The sequence below is a fragment of the Argentina silus genome, assembly GCF_951799395.1.
Source record: "Argentina silus genome assembly, chromosome: 5".
Lineage (NCBI taxonomy): Eukaryota > Metazoa > Chordata > Actinopteri > Argentiniformes > Argentinidae > Argentina > Argentina silus.
The window spans coordinates 16,735,434-16,757,752 of NC_139659.1; the positions used below are offsets into that span (position 1 = coordinate 16,735,434).

Genomic DNA, 22,319 nt, shown 5'->3' on the forward strand with positions numbered 1-22,319 from the left:
CTTTTCCTCTTTTTGGATAATGTATTGTATTAATATATATATATATACATATATCTCATGTGACTTTCTTTTTGTGTGTTGTTTCAAGTAACCTCTTAGTATATGATATCTTCTTAAATTGGCAAGAGCAAACCAATAAGTGTAGGGTGATTTGTATTGTGTATTTTACATAAAAGATGAGGAAAACTGGGAAACTTTTATATTTATAAAGGCATATATTAACATTTAGTGTGTCGTAATGACGAAAATATAGGAAATATTAAAGACACATGTAGTTTGGTTTTCTGAATATTTCAGACTTGAGCTCAGGCTAGCTTATTAGTGTTGTTTTCTTAAAATTTGTGGCTTGTCTTTAAATTACCGTAATAAACTTTTTCTTGTTTCAATTCATTGTCTTTCCTGTTGTCCCATAGTTCCTACTATGAATTACACTAGTAGACAACCGTGAACAACCACACATGTAGGCCTACCTGTGAAAAGGAAATGAAGCTGATCTACACTTCCATTAGGGGACACGTTCAGTATTTTATACCTTATAGTTCCTTACCCTAAAAGTAGTCTATGGGCCAGGAGAAATTGTAATGAATGGTTCATACTTGTTTAAATAGCCACTAGCTACTAACTTCCACTAACTAGGAACAGCTAACAAAAGGTTGAGTGAGGGAGTGATATGGGCTGCTTTTCCAAGTTACAATAGAAATCACATTACATGGTTCAGTATCATAACATTTATTTCCATGAACTGTAGATACAACTGATCAAGGTAGAGAACAAGCACCTTGTTTCCTTGAACATTGCTATTTCCAAATATTTTGACACAGCAATGTCAGATGAGGTCATATAGGAAAAGTAGCAAAAGGAATATAAAATACTGTAATAGATATATTTAAACTGACAATTAGTCCAGACCTACATGTGATGTAATATGTTTTTTGATTGCTGAGTATCTTTCAATGGCATTATTTGTGGACCAAATACAGCTACTGTAACTGTTCATAAAACAAGCATGTACACGTTTCACATAATACTGACGTGACTGCGCTCTGGTGACTTGTTTGCACCTTTCATAGGGTCCATTTGGTATTGATATGGCTTAAACTTCCTCTATGAATTCTTATCTTATTTCCTGCTCCTTCCCTTCAAAATGTCTATGGGATATATCACAAGAGGTTCATCCAAGTCATAATTAAAGACATGAAGTGGAAAGGGGGCATATTAGAATACTCTGATCTTAGTGAGGACCGTCCTACGGTCTGGTCTGGGTCACACACTAACTAAAACACCTGCTAACTAAAACTCTGAAGCGCAGATCTTCCTTCTGTGTGTGATTAAATATAACCGGAAGAGGAAATAAACCTCAACATTGCAGAACTAAAACTATGGCTGTGATGCTGCCATTTTATGAATTCCCTAAATAAAACAAAGACAACAATTGAGAAAAGCAAATCAATAAAGTGCTAAAATAAGCTATGATGTAATCTAAAAAAAACAAAACAAAGCACAGCTATATTTCCAAAATGCTGAATGGAAAACGAGAATCTCTAGATTTCTTTTGAAAGTCCTAGCGGGAGTCTTCAGTCTTCCTTCTCTCTGCAGTGTGTTGCTGTGCTGAATAAACCACAAGTCTTTGACCAACCCCACAGAAACCTCAAGGTGCGTGACACCAACCACCACCAGGGAAAAGGGCATGGCTTCTCTAGTCTAGTGTGACCAACGGAGAGAGTGAGAGTGGACACAGGGTGCAGGAAGACCAGATAGGGCCAGAGCAGGTAGGTGTGAAACAAGGATGATAGAGATGTCAAAAAAATACTCAAAAGGACTCAAACATGTCCAGAACAAAAATGTAAAAAGGACACGAGACTACAGCTGAGTGTGACCCAAAGAAATAAGGGGTTCCCCTGCCTGCCGCACTGTAAATGGAGAGGAACAAACCCCCGGCAATGACATCGCCTTTCTGATGGATGAGATGGTGCGTGAGGAAAGAGAAAAGTGAACATTGTCATAACAACAAGAGATAACAAAAAAAGCAACATTGACAAGAACATCCTATGTAGCATGATCTGAGGCAGTAGAAAACTGCTTCATCAAGCCATATCACAAGGGACCCAGTGAGTTGAAATCATGTCCCGTTTTTCCCTCTATACCATCCCATTACGCTCAGCAGTCCAACAGCTCATGTGGGCTAGGGGCACTCCATCATTCAGTCCAGCAGGTGAGGAGCTCAGCTATGAACACAGTCTCATATTTGGGGGGGGGGGGGGGGTGATGCCCTGTAGTTCAGTCCAGCGGTTGGGGGTCAGCGATAGGCATGGTGTGCAGCACCTCGTCCAATAGCTGCAGGGCTCTGTGTAGGTGGATCTCGATCCAACATGGCGTCTCTTTGATACTCTGCCGGGGGTAGTCGGGACCCCAGCCCTTCACGAAGCTCATCCTCAAGATACACAGCCTGCGCAGGTCATCCACACCTATACCTGCAGCAGCAGACAAACCTGGAGGGGGGGAGGGGGGGAGGGGTTGCACAAACACAGAGCGATTAGGTTAGTGGTTTTATCTCTTACATTAGTTTCCAATGACTGAGGAACATAACTGAATGAAAGTCACACACTCTTCTCTCATTGCGGTGGCATTGAGAGGTTACAGAGAGTATCAAGTGTAGGAGGTAGAAGGTGAGTCATCTTAGGCATGTCAATTGATGACAATATGAAAGTCCTTGGGACTTTCTCGCTCAGAGAAAAGGCTGATTGAAGACACTCACTGATGGCGGGGGCGATGCCTCCTACAGACCCCGGCCCTGGGATGTTTCCTGCCACTGCTGCAGCTTGAGCTGCGGCCGCCGCCTGCGCTGTGGCTGCCTGCTGCTGCATCTGCCTGTTGCACTGCCGGAGGTCAAACACCTAACACAGCACCCAGAGAGAGAGAGAGAGAGAGAGAGAGAGAGAAAATGGGTAAGGGGCTGAACTTCAAAAGCAAGAGATAAAAGGGAGGGTTAGGCGCCATGAGGCAGGGGCGAGCGATCCATAACAGACTAACAACCTTGGGGATGACTTGATGATGCTGTTCCCTAGCAGTGAGGCAGATGGCGCTGTATCTCACCTTGATGTAGGCGCTGGGGTAGATCTTGTGGACCGCATCACCAGGAGCCCGGCCAGCCTCCCGGTCCAGATAATAGCTCTGCACAAACACTGCATGGTCGCTGAGGCAACGCACCCACACATCGCCTTCACCTTTACACTCTAGCTGCACTCCTTTGCCAATGTGAAGTCTGGGGAACAGGAGGAGGAGGGAGGGGAGAGACAAAGAGACAGACAGACAGCAGCAGCAGCATGACAAGTTAATACATTTAAAAAAAAAAAACAGCTTATATAAGGCGTCATCGCTTACACTTAATAAGTCTCCACATGCGGTTGGGTACCTGGCTCTCTCGATGGCCTCGGTCCGGTGGACATTGCTCAGCTGGCCCAGGCAGAAGCGGTCCCCTCCTGAGGGGTCCACATACCCGTCCACAGTCACAACGGGGCAGGTAGAGGGCACCTTGAACGTCTCTCCCACCTGCACGTCCATCTCAAAGTAGGCGATGGAGCACCAATAGTCAGGCGCTGGGGACAGAACAAGAGCACCACCATCACTTCACGTGTCGTTGCATTGCAGTTAGACCACAACGTTTCAGGGACAGACCTACCAGTCGGGGTCAAGTCACAGGGATACACACAGAGTCCCATCTGGCTGAGGAGACTCGAACACTCACCCGGGTGATTGGATATGGGGGGCTGGAATCCAATCTCATTGTGCACAGGCCCTGGAAGAAGAATGTCATTATAAGTCCACAGCATTCATCGAATTGTGCTGTGTTGTTCTGTTCTTCCCAAATGAGTCCAAATAAATGTGTAATATGTGACATCATTGCAACCAGCATTTCCAAGTTATTAGCGCACATTCACGTCACCTCAGATGCCGACTGTAGTTGGTCTTTTTTTCTCATTAGTGAGCTCACCAGCTTGAAGTATCACTTTCATTATTTCAGCCCACTAAATTCTGAATTCACTCGCATGATTCAAAAGTGGAATAACATTTTCGGTTGTTGCTCTGGAGATTTTTTTTTGTTGGGCTCTGAAATGGTGAGAGGTTGGCACAGGTAGCGTGGCGGAGGGTGACACTCACAATAGTGCCCTGCGTGAGGCATGGGTTGGTGGTGTTGAAGATGCCCGTTCTGGTGGTGAGGCACTGAGGGTTGGAAGCTGCCAGTTCTCGTCCAATTGGAGGCGACATCTTAAAACATAAAGCACTGGTACATAAAATCATGTCAACGTGACTAACAGACACTCTCTCTCTCTCTCTCTTACACACACACACACACACACACGCACACACGCACACAGCACACAGCACACAGCACACAGCACACTTACAATTGCAAGGACATCACGACAGAATTCGAAGAAACAATCAAGGAGGGAGAGGTTAAGGCTGAAAAGCTTTCAAGTTGAGAGAATGAAACAAAGGCCATGCTGTCCAGGCTTTTAGAAAAATGTAAGTGGTTACAAAGAAGGGCTGCTGATTTAAGGGGTTAACACTGTTCATAACGGTTGTCTGCGATGGTTAGTGGCACTCAGTTTAATGGTGCATAATGGTGTGAAGGGCTGGCGAATGCAGGTGCTAACAGCTATGTTATGTGGTGGGATGTGGAGGGCTGGGCGTAAGTGCTTACTGTGATGGTATGTGGCGCTCTGTGCCGACGGGAAGCCGTTCTGGTGTGAGCCCTGTGTTGGCCCTGAGGCAAGCTGCCGCAGCCCTTCACTGCTATGGCTCCCTGACAGAAGGCTACTGGCCTGGGCTAAGGAGAGAGATGGAGGGGCCAGGAGTGGATATGGAAAACAAACAAGAACACACACCCAGACACATACATAAACACAATGATGCAGACACACTGACACAGTGAAAAAATAATCAGAAATGACACCTCTGGGTGAAAAAAAAAAAAAAAAAAAAAAAGCTTTTCAGCATGACCTTGACGTGGAGAATTAGGGAGCCACTATTTGAATTCATCTTATACCTCACGGGAAAGCTAGACGGGGAATGTACTCACGACAGATGAAAATGTTAAATCAAAGGAGAGCAACAGAATGCGAAAAGACAGAGGAGCATCGACACAGTGCACAGTGTCTCACTTGAGGACCCAGCAGCGAGGCTGGCAAAGGCAGAGGTGGAGGCTGAGCTGCCACCGTCTGAGGGGGGGAGCAGGCCCGGGGTGCCGAACGGCTCCTGGGGACCTGGCCTGGAGGGGGGGTGCTGGATGGTCTGCAGGTGGCCGTCAGACCCGGAGTGAGATTGCTGGTTGTCAAAGTCATATTCATCCTTGACCATAAGTGGGCCTGGTGGGACAGAGAAGGCGAGACTGTCAAGGCTGTCAAATCATTGAGAAACTACAAATGACAAGGACAGAGCAAGAACCTCCCCTACCTGAGCTTGAGAGAGTCAGCCCTGACAGGTCTGTGAAGATAATGGGAGTGACGGGTGAAATTGCAGGGAAGCACATCTTAATCGTCAAATTTAATAACACAATATTAAAATGAGAAGACACAGTAATGCTAAATAAAATGTGACATATAAGAGAGGAGAAAAAAAAAAAAAAAAAAACACTCACCAATTCCTGGTGATACCACCCTCTCATAGTGGTATGGGTTGACACATACATTGTCAACTTTCAGGTCAAAGGCAAACTGGCAGTATTTCACATGCTTCAGTTCATTCTTGTGCAGATCAGGCCACCGCCACAGTCTGGCATAAATCACGTGGGGAAAGCCTTTACGCCCTGCCACCTAGAAGCACAGGGGACAACTAACTAATTAACAGCAGGAGTAATGGTAATTAACAACAGGAGTAATGGTAATTAACAGCAGGAGTAATGGTAATTAACAGCAGGAGTAATGGTAATTAACAGCAGGAGTAATGGTAACAGCAGACATCTAACCACTGACATTGTTCCTCACTGCAGGTTAGTACACCTCTTAGATCTACGATATCAGCCATTATACCTGCAGGCGTCCATCCAGGGTGCGCTGTATGGTGACACACTTGCTGGGGTGAGCTCCGTTGGTGGTGATGGCTGTGATGAGAGAGTCCAACTCATCCTTCTTCTCCTTCAGTTTCTTGACAAGGCTCTCGATGGCTCGCTTGGCGAAGGTTTCACTCTCCCCCCCCTGTCGGTGGCACATCAGGCTGTGCACGATGCTCAGACAAGCATCGTTACTTGTAGGTGTATTTGTGATTGACATCTTGCTCACTGCTCTAAAAGTTCCTTTGCGTTCAATCCTTAGAGGGTTTCCAGTTAAGTCCTTTCTATGGATATTTCAAAGGCAAAGGGACTTTTTCCAAGGCGTACGTCAGGATGACACTAGGGTGAGAATGGCATAGGCAAAGTACTTTCACCCTAGCAGAAAGAGGGTGGCCCAGGACAGAGTGCAATGATGGAAACAAAACAGAACATATAAAAAAGTTAGAACTGTGGCATTGCTGTTACAAGTTGCATTGTAGACATTATTTCACTTCATCGTACAGGTCAGAAACATGGCATGGTCGAGAGGATAACTGATGCCATCATTGTTGGAGGAATAGATGTTGCAAATTAACATTAATTGGCAGAAACATGAACAGTCATAGAGACCAATAAATATGATTATTAATTGATAGTGATGGCGTGGCCAGACACATAGACACAAACAGACAGACAGATCAAAGATGCTGCTGTGCCTCGGTCTATTCATTGCTAGCGTACAGGCTAGCTGGATAGCTAACGTCGGTTGAGATGATACATTTAGAAATAAATGTGTCAAATTGCATTCATAGCTCATCAAATATTATAGCTACTATAAATTTAACTTTACCTACAACTTCCTTCCCTTACCTGGATTTCTACAACTGATTTAGCCAACTAGCAGCAGTCGATAGTCCATTAGCAAAATAGCTAACAAGTTAATAGCTAGCTAGCTACTGGTGTTCTCTTCATCGGATTTTGAACCGGCGATATTCGACTGTCCTTGACCTTAGAGACGCTATGTGACGATCCGTCACGTTTTCCAACTGTACCTTAAGGACTGTCTAAACACAATTAGCAAATATAGTCGCAAAGCATTGGTAAACAACGGTGGCTAGCGCTACCTAAATTGCTAGGTACATTTCTTTTACTACCCTCCTTGCAACGCCCTCACCACGGCCACTCATATCAAACTGGCGCATGTGCAGTAAGTCTGAGCTGGAATAGTTGCTGTTACTTACCTTACTATGTTTAGACCGATGTATAGTTTTTGGCCATAGACATTACATTATATTGTATGTATGCATCATTGGTTTAGACACACAGGTGTAGGTCAAGACTTCAGATAGAGTTACAAATGAATTATATGTTGTCCTTCACATGAGCATGGTTGTCTTTGGTAAATGTATTATCTTCCATTGGTGATCATGGTTATTTATAAATGTCATGAGATCTAAACAAGGGGGTTTGTCCTATATCCTGTGACATTGCATTGAGCAACAGTATTGTCTGCAATCATATCAGTGTGCTGCAAACAAATAACGTTTATTTTTCCTCAAGATGATTTACACAGAATACAACATGTCCATTTGTATTTGATTTTTACATACACATCACATTTAGAAAATAAATAACCATCATAAGTTAGCAATATATACTGCATATATAATATGATCACATTGAAACAGCTCAACAAATGGATAGTTTGATGGCAATGAATTTGATGGCAATGAAAAGCAAATATGGACAGAGAATTGAGAGTTCCACAACATTATTCCATATAAGTTGTCTCTCCTTCAGACTGTTGACAGCAGAAGCTGGTTGATGATGTGACATGTTTTTCCATTTGTCCTGAAGGCAAAGCCGTGATAAGGGTCTCAGAGTGCCCCTGTCAGAAAAGGGAAGTGGGAGGGATTGTGGGCAGCAGTAGATGGAGAATGGCCTGTAAAGAGGGCCTGTGTTGGGGATGGTTTGTCCATAGTCTGTTGGTGTTGGAGACCAGGAATCTGACAGCACCCTCTCCCAACTGCTGCCCACTTGGAATGGCGTCTCATCCTGAGTGATGGTCTACAAGTCTCGAGGCCCTGACACCTCGTTATCACCTTGGCATGGAGGGGGGAGAGAGAGCGGCTCGCTAGGCATGTGGCGCTAGAAGGATGTGAGATGGTGGGGGTGGGGGGGATTAAGGCGTGTGTGGGTGGGAGGTCAGTGGGCAGGATGGATTTGAGAATTGAATATGAGTCAGGGTTAGTGGACAGACTTTCTTTTTTGGGGAGGGGGCAAATAAATGATAAATTGTCTCTTGATAAGGAGGTTTGGAAAATATCTTTGATAAACTTTTCATGAAGGAAGAGTATCTGTTTTTTGTCTATGTTGCTGCTTGCAACTCTATATGACACATCTACTGTATTCTTGTTTTATGAAAGAGGCCTTTGCAACTTCTCAACATGACATTTGCCTTGGGTTTATTTTTAACAAGTGCTCACGGTATTGACAAAAAAAAAAAAATGTCTGCTACATGTTTTATCCCTCACATTTTAATTGTTGCCTGGTTTGTCATTTTGCACAATGCCACTCACAGAGACAATGTCATTTTCTGTTGTTTTCGACTTTTGTACGAGGGCTCAGACAATTGTTTTATTTATACAGCACATCTGTCGTATGGAGGCACACACATTTGAAATCTACATCATATTACACCATTTACAGTGCCTTTGGAAAGTATTCAGACCCCTTCACTTTTTCCACAGTTTGTTGTGTTATAGACTCAATTTAAAATGGATTAAATTAAAGTTGAATTGAGTCCATCTTCATGCAAGAATAATAGTTCATGTAATTGTGGTATTCATATTTTTGTTTTTATAGGGTCTCTGATTTGCATAGGAATCAATTACACACTGTGTGGATCCGGTTGTCATTACAAACTGAGCAAATGGAAAGGAACAAAACTGTTCAGGAATGTGACCCCAAGGCCTGGGGAGACTTATAAAAATCTACAAAGTTGAATGGTGAAGAGGAAAAAGCACATCATCTCAGTCACTCTACAAAATTGGTCTATAACCAAGTGGCCAAAAAGAATCCCTTAATGGAAAATAATCTATCTCATATGCATAATTGTGTTTGCAACAATTAACTCAAGTGATACAGCAAAGAAAGCTAATTTGGTTTTACTACAAAGCATTAAGTTTGGTGCAAATCCAGCACATGCAATGCAGTTTCCGCACCAGTCCTTGTGTGAAGAATAGTGGTAGCTGCATCAAGTTATGGGTATGTTTGTCACTGGCAAGGACTGGAGAGTTTGTCAGGATGAAGAGAAAATTATGAAATTTGCTGAGTTGGTAGTGACATCCTCATCTACACAGTGTGTAATTGATTCCTATCCAAATCAGAGACCCTATAAAAACAAATATATTAATTCCAAAATTACATGAACTATTATCCTTGCATGAAGATGGACTCAATTCAACTTATTGAGTGATTTGTTGATGACATTTTTGCATTTTAGCTAATTTTAAGAGTGTCATAGCAAAGGGTCTGAATACTTATGTACATGAGGTAATTCTGCATTTCAATTTTAATAAATTTACTGTAATTTCTAAAAACCTGTTTTCGCTTTGTCATTCTGGGGTATTGTGTGTGGATTGATAGCAAATTCTTTTAATTTAATCCATTTTAAATTGAGTCTATAACACAACAAAATGTGGAAAAAGTGAAGGTGTCTGAGTACTTTCCGAAGACACTGTATTATGGTCTCCTGGACTCTTCCACCTTACAGCCTTTGCATGTGTTGGAAGAGTTGGCTGATACATTTTAGCTTTCATTCGGACCAAGAAGATTTTGTGCAATTGTACACTGCATCAAATTCTCATTTGATAAAAGTAAAATAAGATGACAAACATACATAAACTACATAGAACAGTATGATTCACATATCACATCTTTTAGTTTTTCCTTCATTTTACAAAATGATACTGAAGGCATTCTATTCTACATTAAATAGCATTTTAAATTATCCCCATACAATAGGAAATGTACATAGCAAATTTACATCATAAAATGCACATAGTCTACAGGCCCCTCTTGCTCTGTGATCTCCCTGTTGCCCTCCAATACTGTATATATGAAGCTGCGTGTACGTAAGATAGATATAGAAATATTTAATGCCTTAAATCTGACACAGCATATCTAGTATGTTTATACTATATGTTAATTGCTAACCGACAAAGCAAGTATCCTTGATGATTATGACAATTGTCATTTTCCAAAGGGCACTTTTGTTGTTTTCTTCTCGGCTTACATTTATGATGATTTTAAGATCACTCAGTCTATATAGATCCACAGTCTCTACCTCTCTCCTGTACCTTCACTTCTATGACTATCTACAGCCGCACTCTGCCACCACCATGCCCTCATATTTGTGCTTGTAGGTGACCACTCCCCCGTCCTCATAAAGGAGTGAGATGGGTTCCAGCTTGGTGGGTACACAGCAGGCTCGTGACACCTGTGGACTCTTATGGCTCAGCAGCGTCTGGACAATGGCATGTTTGGTAGGTGAGACCTCAGCAGTCATAGGTGTGGTGCACACTCCATTGCACTCGTAGGCCTCATAACCCAGGGGCTGTATGACCCATGAATCCCAGCCAATGTCCTTAAATTCCACATAGAGCGGAGTCCTCTTACAGGGGTTGTTCTTGGCATTGCGGCGGATTCGCAGTGGTGTGTCATAGATGAAGTTGGAGTGCAGATGCCTGAGAGACTCTTCGTCCAGCTCGTCCTCAGCATTGGCACCATGCCCATCCTCATCCTTCCAGGTTTCCAGGTCTGACGGAAGGTCATTCTCATGTTCAATCATCTGGTGGAGCTCCTGCTTGTCCTCACGATGGTCTTTGCTCTGATCATCTGAGAATACAATCATAACTGGATTGTGTTTCCCCTCCAAGCTCCTGTCTATGTCCACATCAACAATCCTTCCATCCTCCTCTGCAACTTCCAGGGGACTCATCCCACCCTTGGACCCCAAACTTGCAATGTGGACCTCCAGTCTGTGAATGGTGCACTCTGTCTTCCTCCAAAGATTGGCAGCATGGGTCAGGTCGAATGCCACCCAGCCATCATCTTTACCATCGACATGCCGCGTCGCCAGCTTCTCCATCTCTACCACTTCCTCCTCATCCCCTCTCCCCTCTGTCCCCTCCTCTCCCCTCCAAGGCCCCCCCTTGTGTATCTTGTAGACGGTCACCTTGCGGTCGAATCCGGCGTAGCGTCTGCGGTCACGCTGGACCAGGGCGTATAGGCGGAGCTCGGCTGTGATAATGTGCTCGTGGTGGGGGATGGAGATGTTGAACAGCAGGGGGTGTGTCCTCACACTCCTGGCTGTCACACTGTAGGGGGAGGAATCTGGAATTAAAATATCAATAGGGGGGTCTGAATTGGGTTTAGATTCAGATTGAACAAATAAGCTGATCTCTTAATAAAAATGTAGATGAAAATATGTATAGATCATGTAAATAAATTGATTTTTAATTGCAGGTTGTTAATTTTTATATCATGTTAACTGACTTGACTACAGGGGGAAAAAGCTGTTGAGCCAATTTCAGTTCCCTTTTAAAAGGCAAAAACACTGGTAATGTCAATTAAATGCACTTGTCTCTTGATAAAGGAAGTTTGGAAAATGTTTTGATAAACTTTTCTTCAAAGAAGGGATACCAGTATTTAGTCTATGTTGCTGCATGCAACTCTATGCCAAATCTATTGTATTTCAGTTGTATGCACTTCGTCAACAACAAGATAATGATGGCCCAGTGATGCCCGTGTATAACATCATTTATACAGCATATTTCACTGGGCTGAGTCGTAAAGAAAACATTGGTAATATCAATTGAATGTACTTCTAATTCTAATGATAGTCTTTCCTTTAAAATGTCATATTTGACTATTACGTCGTACACTTCAAAGGTAATACAGGCAGAGCTCAAAGTCTTTTTTAAATGCAATTAGTTTACTTTAGAGTACCAAGCAAAGCGGAATTCATTTAAATTAAAACAAATGTAGCTTAGATTGTATAATATTAGGTTATAGTTCTAAAATCAGACATTCACTCATTTGACTGGCTTTAGAATGGTAATCAAATAAGCAAGCACTCAAATTAAGTTAATTGTATAGGTTAACAAAAATGTTCAAACATATTGCTTCAGACAACCGGAAGTTTGTATGTATTGTACCTTCATTCTTGAAACTGCGCACGATATTGGCAGAGGGCATTGCAGTACGATCGTTGGCAAAGCGCTTGTACAGTTCCAGCATGTATTCTGGTGGCTCCTTGTGGGCAGCACGGGGCCTTGGCCGTGGCCCCAGCTCTGTGAGGTTTAACGTGGACAGAAGCTGCCCCAGAAAGTCCTGCACATCCAGGTCATCATCCTGCTCCAAAAGAGAGGTGTCAACCAAACCCCTCACCCCAGGACCAGGGCGTTCCTCAGGGGACATGATGGGACTATTCTGGCTTAAACCAGGCAACAGCAGGGGCAGGAGGCTCAGAGTGAAGATGTACCCAAGTCTGGAGAACACTGGAGCAACCATTGCTGAGTCAAGGGCAGGTTCAAAGTCCAAAGGATGAGTATCAAATGTGGAAATATGATAGGATCCTCAGTAGAGGACACCTGTGAACAGTTCCCCCCTGTCCACCAGTAGTTTCTCTCCGTATGGGACACCAGGTTAGTGGAGGGGGTTGAGGGAAAACAGCTTTGTCCTTGTTGATCTTGTGATCGGGTGCAGAGGGCAGGGCTGTGTTCTCAACCATGCTGTGCTGACATGTTTGGAGATGTCACAAAGGCTCTACTCGCCCCCTGCCTCTCTCTTGGCCAGGGGTTTGTGACGACCACAAACCCCACTCATCGTGTATCTTCTTTCCATGCATGCCTTTCTCAGGCTGTTTACTGCTATGGCTAAGGGGAGGCTTGCCTGTGTCCACTGTAACTTTGCTCCTTGCATCTACATCAGCCTTCTTCTTTTGCCAATCAATCCACATGGAAGCTAAACTATTTGGTGTGTTCCATAAAGACAATGAAGGGGTATCTGATGTTTGATGCAGGAACTCACTCCTGACTGCTTAAGTTTTTGTTTATGTTTATACCGTTAGCATCAACCAATGTATAAGGTAATTTGCATCTTCTTGCAAAGAATAATAATTACCCTGGAGATTTAAAAAAAAACATGTTTTATATGTTAGACCATGAATGTGTGAGAAACAATAAGCCATTAGGGATCACGAATAGTCTCATTTGGTACAGCAGATCTGGTGTTTAATTTACTGGGTTGTTACTTAGTTGTACTAAGTTGTATCCCTCTAAATCTGTTTGGGTAATGGCCATACCGAGAAGTGAATTAAACTGTTGCTTGTCTGCTGCAGTGCTCGAAGTGCCCCACAAGAGGTCAGAGTCCTCATTAATGTACTGTACTGTATATCTATATGACATTGCTTCCATTTTTTTACATAATCAATGATAATTAAGAATGATAAATACTAATGATTTATAACAATTATCATTGTCAACATAAGCATAATGATAGTAATGTCATTGTTTTTTTCCCCAAAAGTGGATCATCTAAAATGTTGTATTCATGAAGGGTAAAAATGACTGACTGACATTGATCTGAAATTAGATATAAAGCCCTGTGTGACAGTCCTTCTGTGCTGTGGAATGTTAGCCTGAGGGGTTTTGGTATTTCATGATCTGCTGAAGGCAGTTCTAGAATAAACACGTTCATGAATAGATGATTTAAACAGGAACATGTGGATTTGGACCAGGGAAGCATACAGGAAATAGAGAAGTAATGCTTAATTACACAAATGATGACCACATGGCTCCTTATTGGCATGTGGTAATTATGTATTGCTGTCAATTATGTATTGAGCAGCAAGACTGGCATGGTTGTTATGTTTGAGCAGTTCTCTCTAACACAAGAAAGTTGTAATCGACTTCTCTGCTCTAAGCTTCAAAAAGTACAAAATAAGGGGGTAAAAAGGGATAGAATCTCTTCCTGATAACCTGAGTGTGTAAGCCATTGTCAAGGTACTCTATTCACCTAAAAAACACAAACAAAAATAACAATCTATCAAACAAAACAGAACAACAATACAAGTGGCTTTCCAAGTGCCTAAATGACAGGGGAGAGCTTCTTTAGTCATCAAGTAATCAACTCAGTTTGATTTGTGCAATCTTGGACTATTGTTATTTTCTGAGAGGCTTACCCTATTGACTGTTGACTCTGTCTTACCGAATGCAGTAATGTCATTCATGTGATTTCATGTGTATCACATCTGGACAATATGAAGTCTCTGACTGTATTTCTACAAAATAGTTAAATAAACATAGTGGTGCTATGATCAAATGTTGATAAAACAACAGTGTTGCAGTTGTTTTATCTTGATCTTTATTTTATTAACAGGCAACAAATATTCATACATGTGACTTAGAGGGAATGGTTTAAACATTACTACATAATGTTTAATATATGAAACGTAATATATGAAAACATGTTCAACATGTTCTGACTGAGTTTGAACCTGGGTCGAGAGTGAGCAGTGCCCTAACCTAACCCTAGCTTCAGCCCTAACCCTAACCCTAACTCCAACCCTAAATCTAACCCTGGCCTTAACCCCAGCCCTAGCTTTAACCTTAGTTCTAAACCTAGTTGTAGCCCTAAGCTAACCCTAGCTCCATCCTTACCCATTGTTGTGTTTCTGCATATGCGTACGATTCCCAGGTAGGACACTCCATTTTTGAAAGCGCTTGTCAGGGCCAAAACAGTGTTTTTTTTATTTTTTATTAAATATTTCTTACAAGGGATCTCATTCCCTGATTGCCACCGATTAAACAGCCATTACAATAATTAGGACGCTTTGAGAAAGCTTGAATGTTACATATTGCACCATTAACTGCTCTGTTATAACCCTTCAAGAGACCACTAAATGACTATAACTCCAATGCTCATTTAAATTAGAATAATTGTTATGGTCTGAAAAATTCACATATTACTCTTTCCATTAAGTATTATGAGGCAGAGAGATATTACTGTAGAGAGGACACATAATTGTAAATCTGTAAATACACAAGCAACAATTTGTAAATACACACTTAACAGGTGTGAAAGAGATTATCCTAATTAGATCAAAGATTCCCCCTGAAACTAGAGCACTAAGACAATCAATTAGTATACACCTGGGGCTCATCTCTTTATTAGATAATCCAGTCGTTAACAAACATTTGCAAGCAACATGCGCCCTCCAGTGGACCTAACAAGCCTACATTTAAACCTGCTTTTCGACTAGATTAGGTGTCAGAGAAGATCCTCTGTCCATTTTCACAAATATTTAATTGAATACAAATTACAATTCAAGATAATTATGATAATTATTATTATTATTATTTATTACATTTATAAAGCACTTTTCATTATACAAGAATAGTTTTAAAAAAACAAAAGCAAAATAAATATGTATAACCATTTCATAAAGGCAGCTATCATGATGTACATTTTCCATCATTTTCTCTGTCATTGGAAATAAAAACAATATTTCAATGCACTTCATATTAACAACATTGAAAATGAACCCGCTGTTTTCCATTGGCCATAACTATTTTGTACCTTTTGAAGCAACTTTATTGCGGTGAACTGTCCTCATTTATGGCATTTGCAGGACAATAGCCTATGTTCTTGTAGCAAATTTAATCTGATATCTGACAAAACCACTTTTCATCATTGACCAACAATGGGTCTATGTTAGGCTTTTATTCATTTATTCATTCATCTTATTTGTCCTTAGGAATTGTGAGGAACGATTACAACATGGATTATTTTACTCTGAGATAGTATGAACTTCATCAAAGACTGCATATGCTTCGCATATCCCTCTCTGACTTCATTCAACTTTAGCCGGGTGACCTCTTTGTGATTTCTGATCATCACCCATGTTCTCCCCGCGATCTCCTGCCTCCCTGTATTAACTAACCAGATGTAAGCACTCAGCTAATCAGATTGTTTGGTTGCAATTGGGCCTCCATGTTCAATATTTCCATAAAGTTTCTCAATTTTTAAACTTCATTGGGTTGGTCTAATAATAATAATAATAATGAAAGCTGCAAGCAGCGATTCCCAGGATCTAAGCCTCATGGCAAGGTCACGAGTTCAAACGACTGTCTGAGAATGGTCAAGGGAGAGCCTTGGAGATGTCTACCAGGTTTATAGCGATAGGGTAGAACATCTTTGATTTATCTGTTTCTTTGTGATAGACCATGCCCACAAAGCCAACAGTATGGCCAATCATGAACATGTTTAAGAATTTGGCTAAGACTGTGTGTCCAAGGGCATGTGTACCAAATTTCATGACATTTGGTGAACCACATCAAGAGATATCAAAATATGGCATCTATGACCCTGAGAGCCGAATCAACCTTTCTACCAAGTTTCATCATGATAGGATTAATTGTCTTTGACTTATAACCATTTATGTGAGAGGCCACGCCCCCTGGACAATTCATTGGTTAATAGCGGCCATGTTGTTTGTTCATATAGTAAACAAAATGGATCCTGTGAGCACCTCAGTCCATTGATGCTACATGTCAAGTTTGGTGCAGATATGTCTATAACTGTAAAAGCATTAGTGTTTTAGGTGTTTTTCACAAAATAAAAAATGGCGGACCTTGATGGTCCTTTTTTATCTCCCAAATTTAGTGGCCTTTTAAAGTTGGCCATTTCAAACACATGTTATAGTATATAACCATTAGGCCAATAAAAAAAATAGTGGTCACCACGTCCTATCATACTGCCAAGTTTCAAATCTCTAGCATGAAGCATCTCACAGGAAATTGAGTGACAGCATCTTAGCAATAATGTTATTAAAAACCCTACAGGCGTAGACCCCTAGCACTCACGAACCCAGAGCACGTCTTCACACACTTCACACACACTGAGCAACAGGTCAAGTAAACCAGTAGAGGGGGAACTGACAGTAATCAGTAATGCACACATATAGAAACTGGGAAATGCTTACAGAGATAGCGCAGAACAAGAACATCATACACAAGTCACACATTAAAAACCTGACTAAACAGAGTCTTAAGTCTTAAAAATGTCCAGATTGTGAGAGGTTCTGACTTGAGGGGGACAGAACATTCCAGAAATGAGGTGGGCAAAAATGTTGGATCTGAATTGAACAATGCCCTGAACTTTAAGTACAAATACACTCCAAATACTGCATTAGGCATTTGAAACAACACATCACTTGTTGGATAGTAGATTTATCTATCACAAAATTAGGCTTAGCCTTGCAATTACGTAACTATCCATTTAGGTTCCTTTGACCTTCTGCCTGTAATATATTGTAATGAAGTGCTTTTCCCCCTGAATTTTACTTATTTAAATACAGTAAAATTAAATACTTGCATTTATTATGGTGATCAAGAGGTAGTGGGAGATCTTATAGCATGCAGAGCAGAGAGAGAGTAAGCACAGTGTTTATCATCTGCTCTCAATGCCAGCCAGGTTTTAAATGGCATGAAACTGTCTGCCATTCATCAATGGTAGAACATTGATATCCACCATGATCAACCACAATTCACTAAGAAAAAGGCTGACAAGACTGAAAAGTCCACAAAATTCTTTATCCAATAAAATATATATAGTTTTTATAATATGAATTTTAATTAAATTCTCACCAGAGGTACATATTAGAAGGTGTCAAATCAAACATTCTCAAAATTCTCATTATTATTATCTCATGATTATTATCATTTAATGAAGGGTGAAATGTGAGCCTCCACTGATACATACACATACATTGCCACTCTTTTACATGGTACAGCCTGGTGATGAAAGTCCTATCCAAGGCAAAGACCATTTCAGTGTCCTCCTATTGTACCTCCAACCTTTCCACATTCTCTAATCTCGCTAACCCTCCACTTCCCCTGCACCCCACTGTGGTTCAGAGCTCCCATGCCCGACACACTGCAGCGCCCATCGGAGAGATCCTATCCTCATCCTCAATATGACGACCCCTTTTGATGGACACTCCACCATTACTTCCCTCTGCCCCCAAGCCCCCTGATTCTGCTGAGCCCTCCTCCTTCCTCTGCTCCATCTCCAGACACACAAAGCCTGTCAGGTCACTGTCTGTGTAGATGCGGTTCCTCACACCCAGGGTGAGGGGGTTGGGAGTGAGGACTGTCTCCCGGTGAGCTCTGGCTTTGGTCCCTGGCTGAGGCTTGTTCACCGCCTGCTCCTGCAGGGCCATCCCACAACAGGAACCAGGCTGGCAGGCGTTCTGGAAGCCCCTCTTAAAGTTCTCGTTGAAATAGCCATAGATGATGGGGTTGACGCTGGAGTTGGAGAAGGCCAGCCAATGAGAGAAGGGGAAGATGTATCCTGTCAGAAGGTCTAGCTGCTCCCCCTCAGGTCTGGCGTAGTCTGTAATAAGCATGAGGGTCCAGAGGGGCAGCCAGGACAGCATGAAGAGCAGAGCCACCACTATGAGCATCTTAATGACCTTGACCTTCTTCTGGGAGATGGGTGACTTGCCTGCCAGGCCAGCATCAGGGTGTGCCATGCTGGAGAGGCCAGCTGTAGAGTAGAGTTTGACCCCAATGCAACCATACATGATCATGATAAGAGTGAGGGGCACCAGATAGATGTGGGTGAACAGGACCATGGTGTACACCTTCCTCATCTCTGGGTCAGGCCAGGTCTCATAGCAGTAATACAAAGGGCTTGTCTGGTTGTTGCTGGACACCATGAAGTGACCCTCTTCTTGTTCGGCTGTCAGCATCACAGCCGAAGGCAGCATTATCACTATTGCCAGAGCCCAGACAAGCCCTATAGTTGCCTTAGCAACAAAGAGGGTGAGCTTGGGTTTAAAGGGGTAGACAATGCAGCGAAATCTGATAGGATAGAGAGGAAAGAAAGGTTGAAAGACAGGGATTATGTGTTAAATGCTACATAGTGATGGAAGCCCCTATGTCCCCTTCCAACTTGCACCAGACCTTTTGAATAATAAACAATTATGGTATATTTCCTGTAATGCACCCAGAGGGACTTACCTGTCTACAGCAACTGCAACCAAAGTGAAGACTGAAGCACAAACGGATATCCCCTGCACCAAGCCACTTAACTTACATACTGCATTGCTGAAGGGCCAACCTGTCAAACAGTAATAGTGTCAGCACCACTTAGTTAGGCATGAAAAAAACATAAAGCTGCTCTATAGGGAGAGGTCATCCCAGTAAGCTCAAAAGAGAGAGACAACAGCATAATGAGTAGCTTAATTACAGGTTATATAACCTGACTGATGGACAACAGAATGCAGAGAACATTATATGAAAACATATGCCACTCTGTAAATGATGCAGGCCTAAAACAAACAGGAGAGGGATTTGGTGATTGAGAAACAAAGCTACTAGACCCGATGGCATGTAGCGTAACTGTCTCAGCAAGGTGATATATTTAACATTTAAATCAACATATCGAAGAGCTTCTAACACGCTATGTTCTATCATCATTATTAGGAGCATACTGTGTTGTTGTAAACAAGAGGTAGGCAACCTCTTGCTACTGGAGTGCCACAGTAGGTAATACAGGGTTTCATGCCAACCAAGCATTTAACTTAATTCTGCTAATCATATCCCCAGCCAAGCTGTGATCAATTTCAGCGATTCACTGGCTTGATACTTGTAACAATCTGGTGTCAGTTTCCCAAAAGCTTTGTAGCTTAAGTAGTACTTCATTTCTCCTAATCAAACAACAACACTGCCACTAAGCCGCAAGAGAGTGACAATTGTAAAAGCAATGTTTGCCAATCTGATGTGCCTCACGAAATGTGTTAAATGAACAACTTTGCTGGTCTAGGACAAGGAGTGGGCCTAGATTTTCAAAAGAGATAAAGTACTATTTCAGCTACAAAGCTTTTGAGAAACTGACTACTGGTCTAAATAGATAAATACAGCAGGGTTGCTCAGTTAACAATACAATTATTATAAGTAGAGAGCTTCACTTAAGTTGTTTCCCGTAACTCTGTATTCCTATTTATAGGACCAATGCCTGCCTGTGACATTATGATAATGATACCACAGAAATTCCATTACACGTTCCACTCCATTGCAACAATTATGTACAGTTATAGCAATAGAGGGGATGGAAACTGTGGAACATTTTGTTGCAGCACCCTATTGCCTCATGTGGGATAAGTCAAGCTTGAACTTGAAGGTGCTATACTGTAGCAAGCCCAATCACTTTTAATCAAGTTTTTAATGGCAAGCAACGAAATGTCTTGAAGCAATCTTACCTTATCATTATATTTATACATTTAAATTAAATGGCTCTATTTTGATCTACCATATACTTGTGTAGTAATGCTGTTATCACTCTGAAACATATCAACAACAGTACATGATTATGCCGCTGCAAGGCAATTACTAACGTTCTGTCCCTGTGTAACATGTTGTTACCATGTTGTTACGAGAGCATTTATTTAATGTAAGGTAATGTAATGTAAAGGGTGACCATTTGTTATGTAACTCTTTTAAGATTACATATTCAGTCTGAATGTCAATATCAGTCTCAGTGCAAAAGTGAAGTTCTGAATTAAACAATTAATAACAAGATAATTAATATACTGTAACTCATCTGAATGGTCTCTAGTGACTGCTGCTGCTATGTCAACAGCAAAGGACTACAAATGGCCTACCGGCTTACTTTTAGGAATAACTCTCTCCATGATTTGATTGATGAGAGCGAGGAGAAATACTGTATGTGTCATAGAATTGTCATGATGACATGTAGTTACAGTATTACCTGTGATAAGGTTGTCGACCAGAGTGGTGGGGATACAGAAGATCCCCACCAACAGGTCACTGATGGCCAGGTTGAGGATGAAGAGGTTGGTCACGGTGCGCATGTGACGGTTGCTCATCACTATGAGGCACACCAGCCCATTGCCCACCATGCACAGCAGGAAGATGAACAGGTAGGCCAGGGTAAAGCTGACTGCTGTGGCTAGTGAGTGTTGGTAGTAAGGGGAGAGCCTAATGTTGGATACACGGGTGGAGTTGGTAGAGTTGGTGAGGTTTATGGCGGGTAAGATGTCAAAGGTCATGTAAAGAGTGGTCAGTTCCCATGCGTCCCCCATCTCTGACTCCTCTTCTCTTCTCTCTTCTTAGACTGACAAAACAGTGATTGGGATAAGCTGAACATATTAGAAACAAAGAGAACATCATGATCTGTATTACGTTCATGCAGATACAGTAAATCATTAGAAATATGTGGTCTCTTTTTGCAATTTATTGAAATAATGGTTCTCCTGTCCTTGATGAGATGGAATTTACTTATTACTGTAACTCATTATGGCAATAACATTGAATCCTGTTGCTGATGAATGTGATTTTCAATGTGGCTCATTTCTCCATGAGACAACCAATTGCAATCAATGGGTTTAATGAGATGACAGCAATGTTGTTGTAATTACTGTGTGCATGGTGTAGAAGTGAATGCATTTTCAATACGGGAACATCCTCTCTATGACAACCATTTACACAATCAATTATATATCCAAAATACACAATCCATGATATTCTGTGTGTGTGTGTGTGTGTGTGTGTGTGTGTGTGTGTGTGTGTGTGTGTGTGTGTGTGTGTGTGTGTGTGTGTGTGTGTGTGTGTGTGTTTCAATGTCTTTTAGAGGTAACAATCAAAATGAATTTACCATAGAAATTCTTGGAACAAATTGAGATGGAAATCAGCATGCTTAATCCCGTTTCTTTGAGTAGGCTACAGGTGTGGTGCAGTCAACAGTACTGTATACCTCAACTTCCTGCATCTTATATAATACAATAATTAAGATACATCTAAATCAAAATCATTTACCTATTCCTATCCTGTAGAATTCTGACATTTTTCAGAGGTACTGTATCTCCATTTTATAAACTGGACTGGAGGTTTGAGTGACACCTCACCGATATTTGATTTGGTAACAAAATGAAAACTCAAAGAAGGTGACAATAGGAATGAATGGGCCACTTAAAACCTCTTAAGCCAGACAAATTCTGCTTTAATTTAATTATTGGTTACTTTATCTCCTTGTCATGTGTAGTATGTTAGTATTGTTATGATCAAAACTTCAAGGTGGTACCTATCAAATGGCATCCTGCTTTTGCATCTGATCATTATATTTCTAATGTTATAAGCAGTTTAGTTTGAGTCTGGTTTTTAGGTGGAAATTAGTCAAATAGGGCTTTCAGCAAAAG

The 22,319-nt window shown here is 41.7% G+C and overlaps 3 protein-coding genes across 6 annotated transcripts; all 3 read right to left on the bottom strand.

Moving 5' to 3' along the window:
• Positions 1-713: 713 nt before the first annotated feature.
• Positions 714-7,115, bottom strand: smad4a (SMAD family member 4a). Of its 4 annotated transcripts, none has more exons than XM_083670253.1 (12): positions 6,902-7,115; positions 6,033-6,427; positions 5,642-5,816; positions 5,458-5,487; positions 5,166-5,369; positions 4,706-4,831; positions 4,159-4,266; positions 3,746-3,796; positions 3,413-3,596; positions 3,094-3,262; positions 2,756-2,894; positions 714-2,489 (listed from the first exon to the last, which is right to left on the bottom strand). In XM_083670253.1, the coding sequence occupies exons 2-12, from the start codon at positions 6,270-6,272 to the stop codon at positions 2,278-2,280; spliced, it is 1,638 nt and encodes a 545-aa protein (XP_083526379.1). In that variant the 5' UTR covers positions 6,273-6,427; positions 6,902-7,115; the 3' UTR covers positions 714-2,277. The 4 variants fall into 4 exon arrangements, with proteins under 4 accessions (XP_083526379.1, XP_083526378.1, XP_083526381.1 ...); XM_083670252.1 differs by having other exon boundaries at positions 3,680-3,796; XM_083670255.1 differs by lacking the exon at positions 4,706-4,831.
• A 3,291-nt stretch (positions 7,116-10,406) lies between these two features.
• Positions 10,407-12,607, bottom strand: LOC310804260 (bone morphogenetic protein 10-like; the record flags this gene model as incomplete). The annotated part of the gene is made up of 2 exons (XM_083669423.1): positions 10,407-11,428; positions 12,253-12,607. 2 exons carry the CDS (start codon positions 12,605-12,607, stop codon positions 10,407-10,409), a joined length of 1,377 nt encoding a protein of 458 aa, XP_083525549.1.
• Positions 12,608-18,011: 5,404 nt separating this feature from the next.
• Positions 18,012-21,206, bottom strand: npffr1l3 (neuropeptide FF receptor 1 like 3; the record flags this gene model as incomplete). Its single annotated transcript, XM_083670761.1, has 3 exons — positions 18,012-18,963; positions 19,123-19,222; positions 20,873-21,206. The coding sequence occupies 3 exons, from the start codon at positions 21,204-21,206 to the stop codon at positions 18,012-18,014; spliced, it is 1,386 nt and encodes a 461-aa protein (XP_083526887.1).
• Between the last annotated feature and the right edge of the window lie 1,113 nt (positions 21,207-22,319).

What these genes read in the sequence shown, in the direction of transcription:
- smad4a (XM_083670252.1), bottom strand. Translation starts at nt 6,272, where the DNA reads ATGTCAATCACAAATACACCTACAAGTAACGATGCTTGTCTGAGCATC. An exon ending in GCTGACTCTCTCAAGCTCAG is followed by an intron (nt 5,370 to 5,457) that starts GTAGGGGAGGTT and finishes CTGTCCCACCAG; the next exon opens with GCCCACTTATGGTCAAGGAT. An exon ending in CTGTGACTTGACCCCGACTG is followed by an intron (nt 3,597 to 3,679) that starts GTAGGTCTGTCC and finishes TTCTGTCCCCAG; the next exon opens with CGCCTGACTATTGGTGCTCC.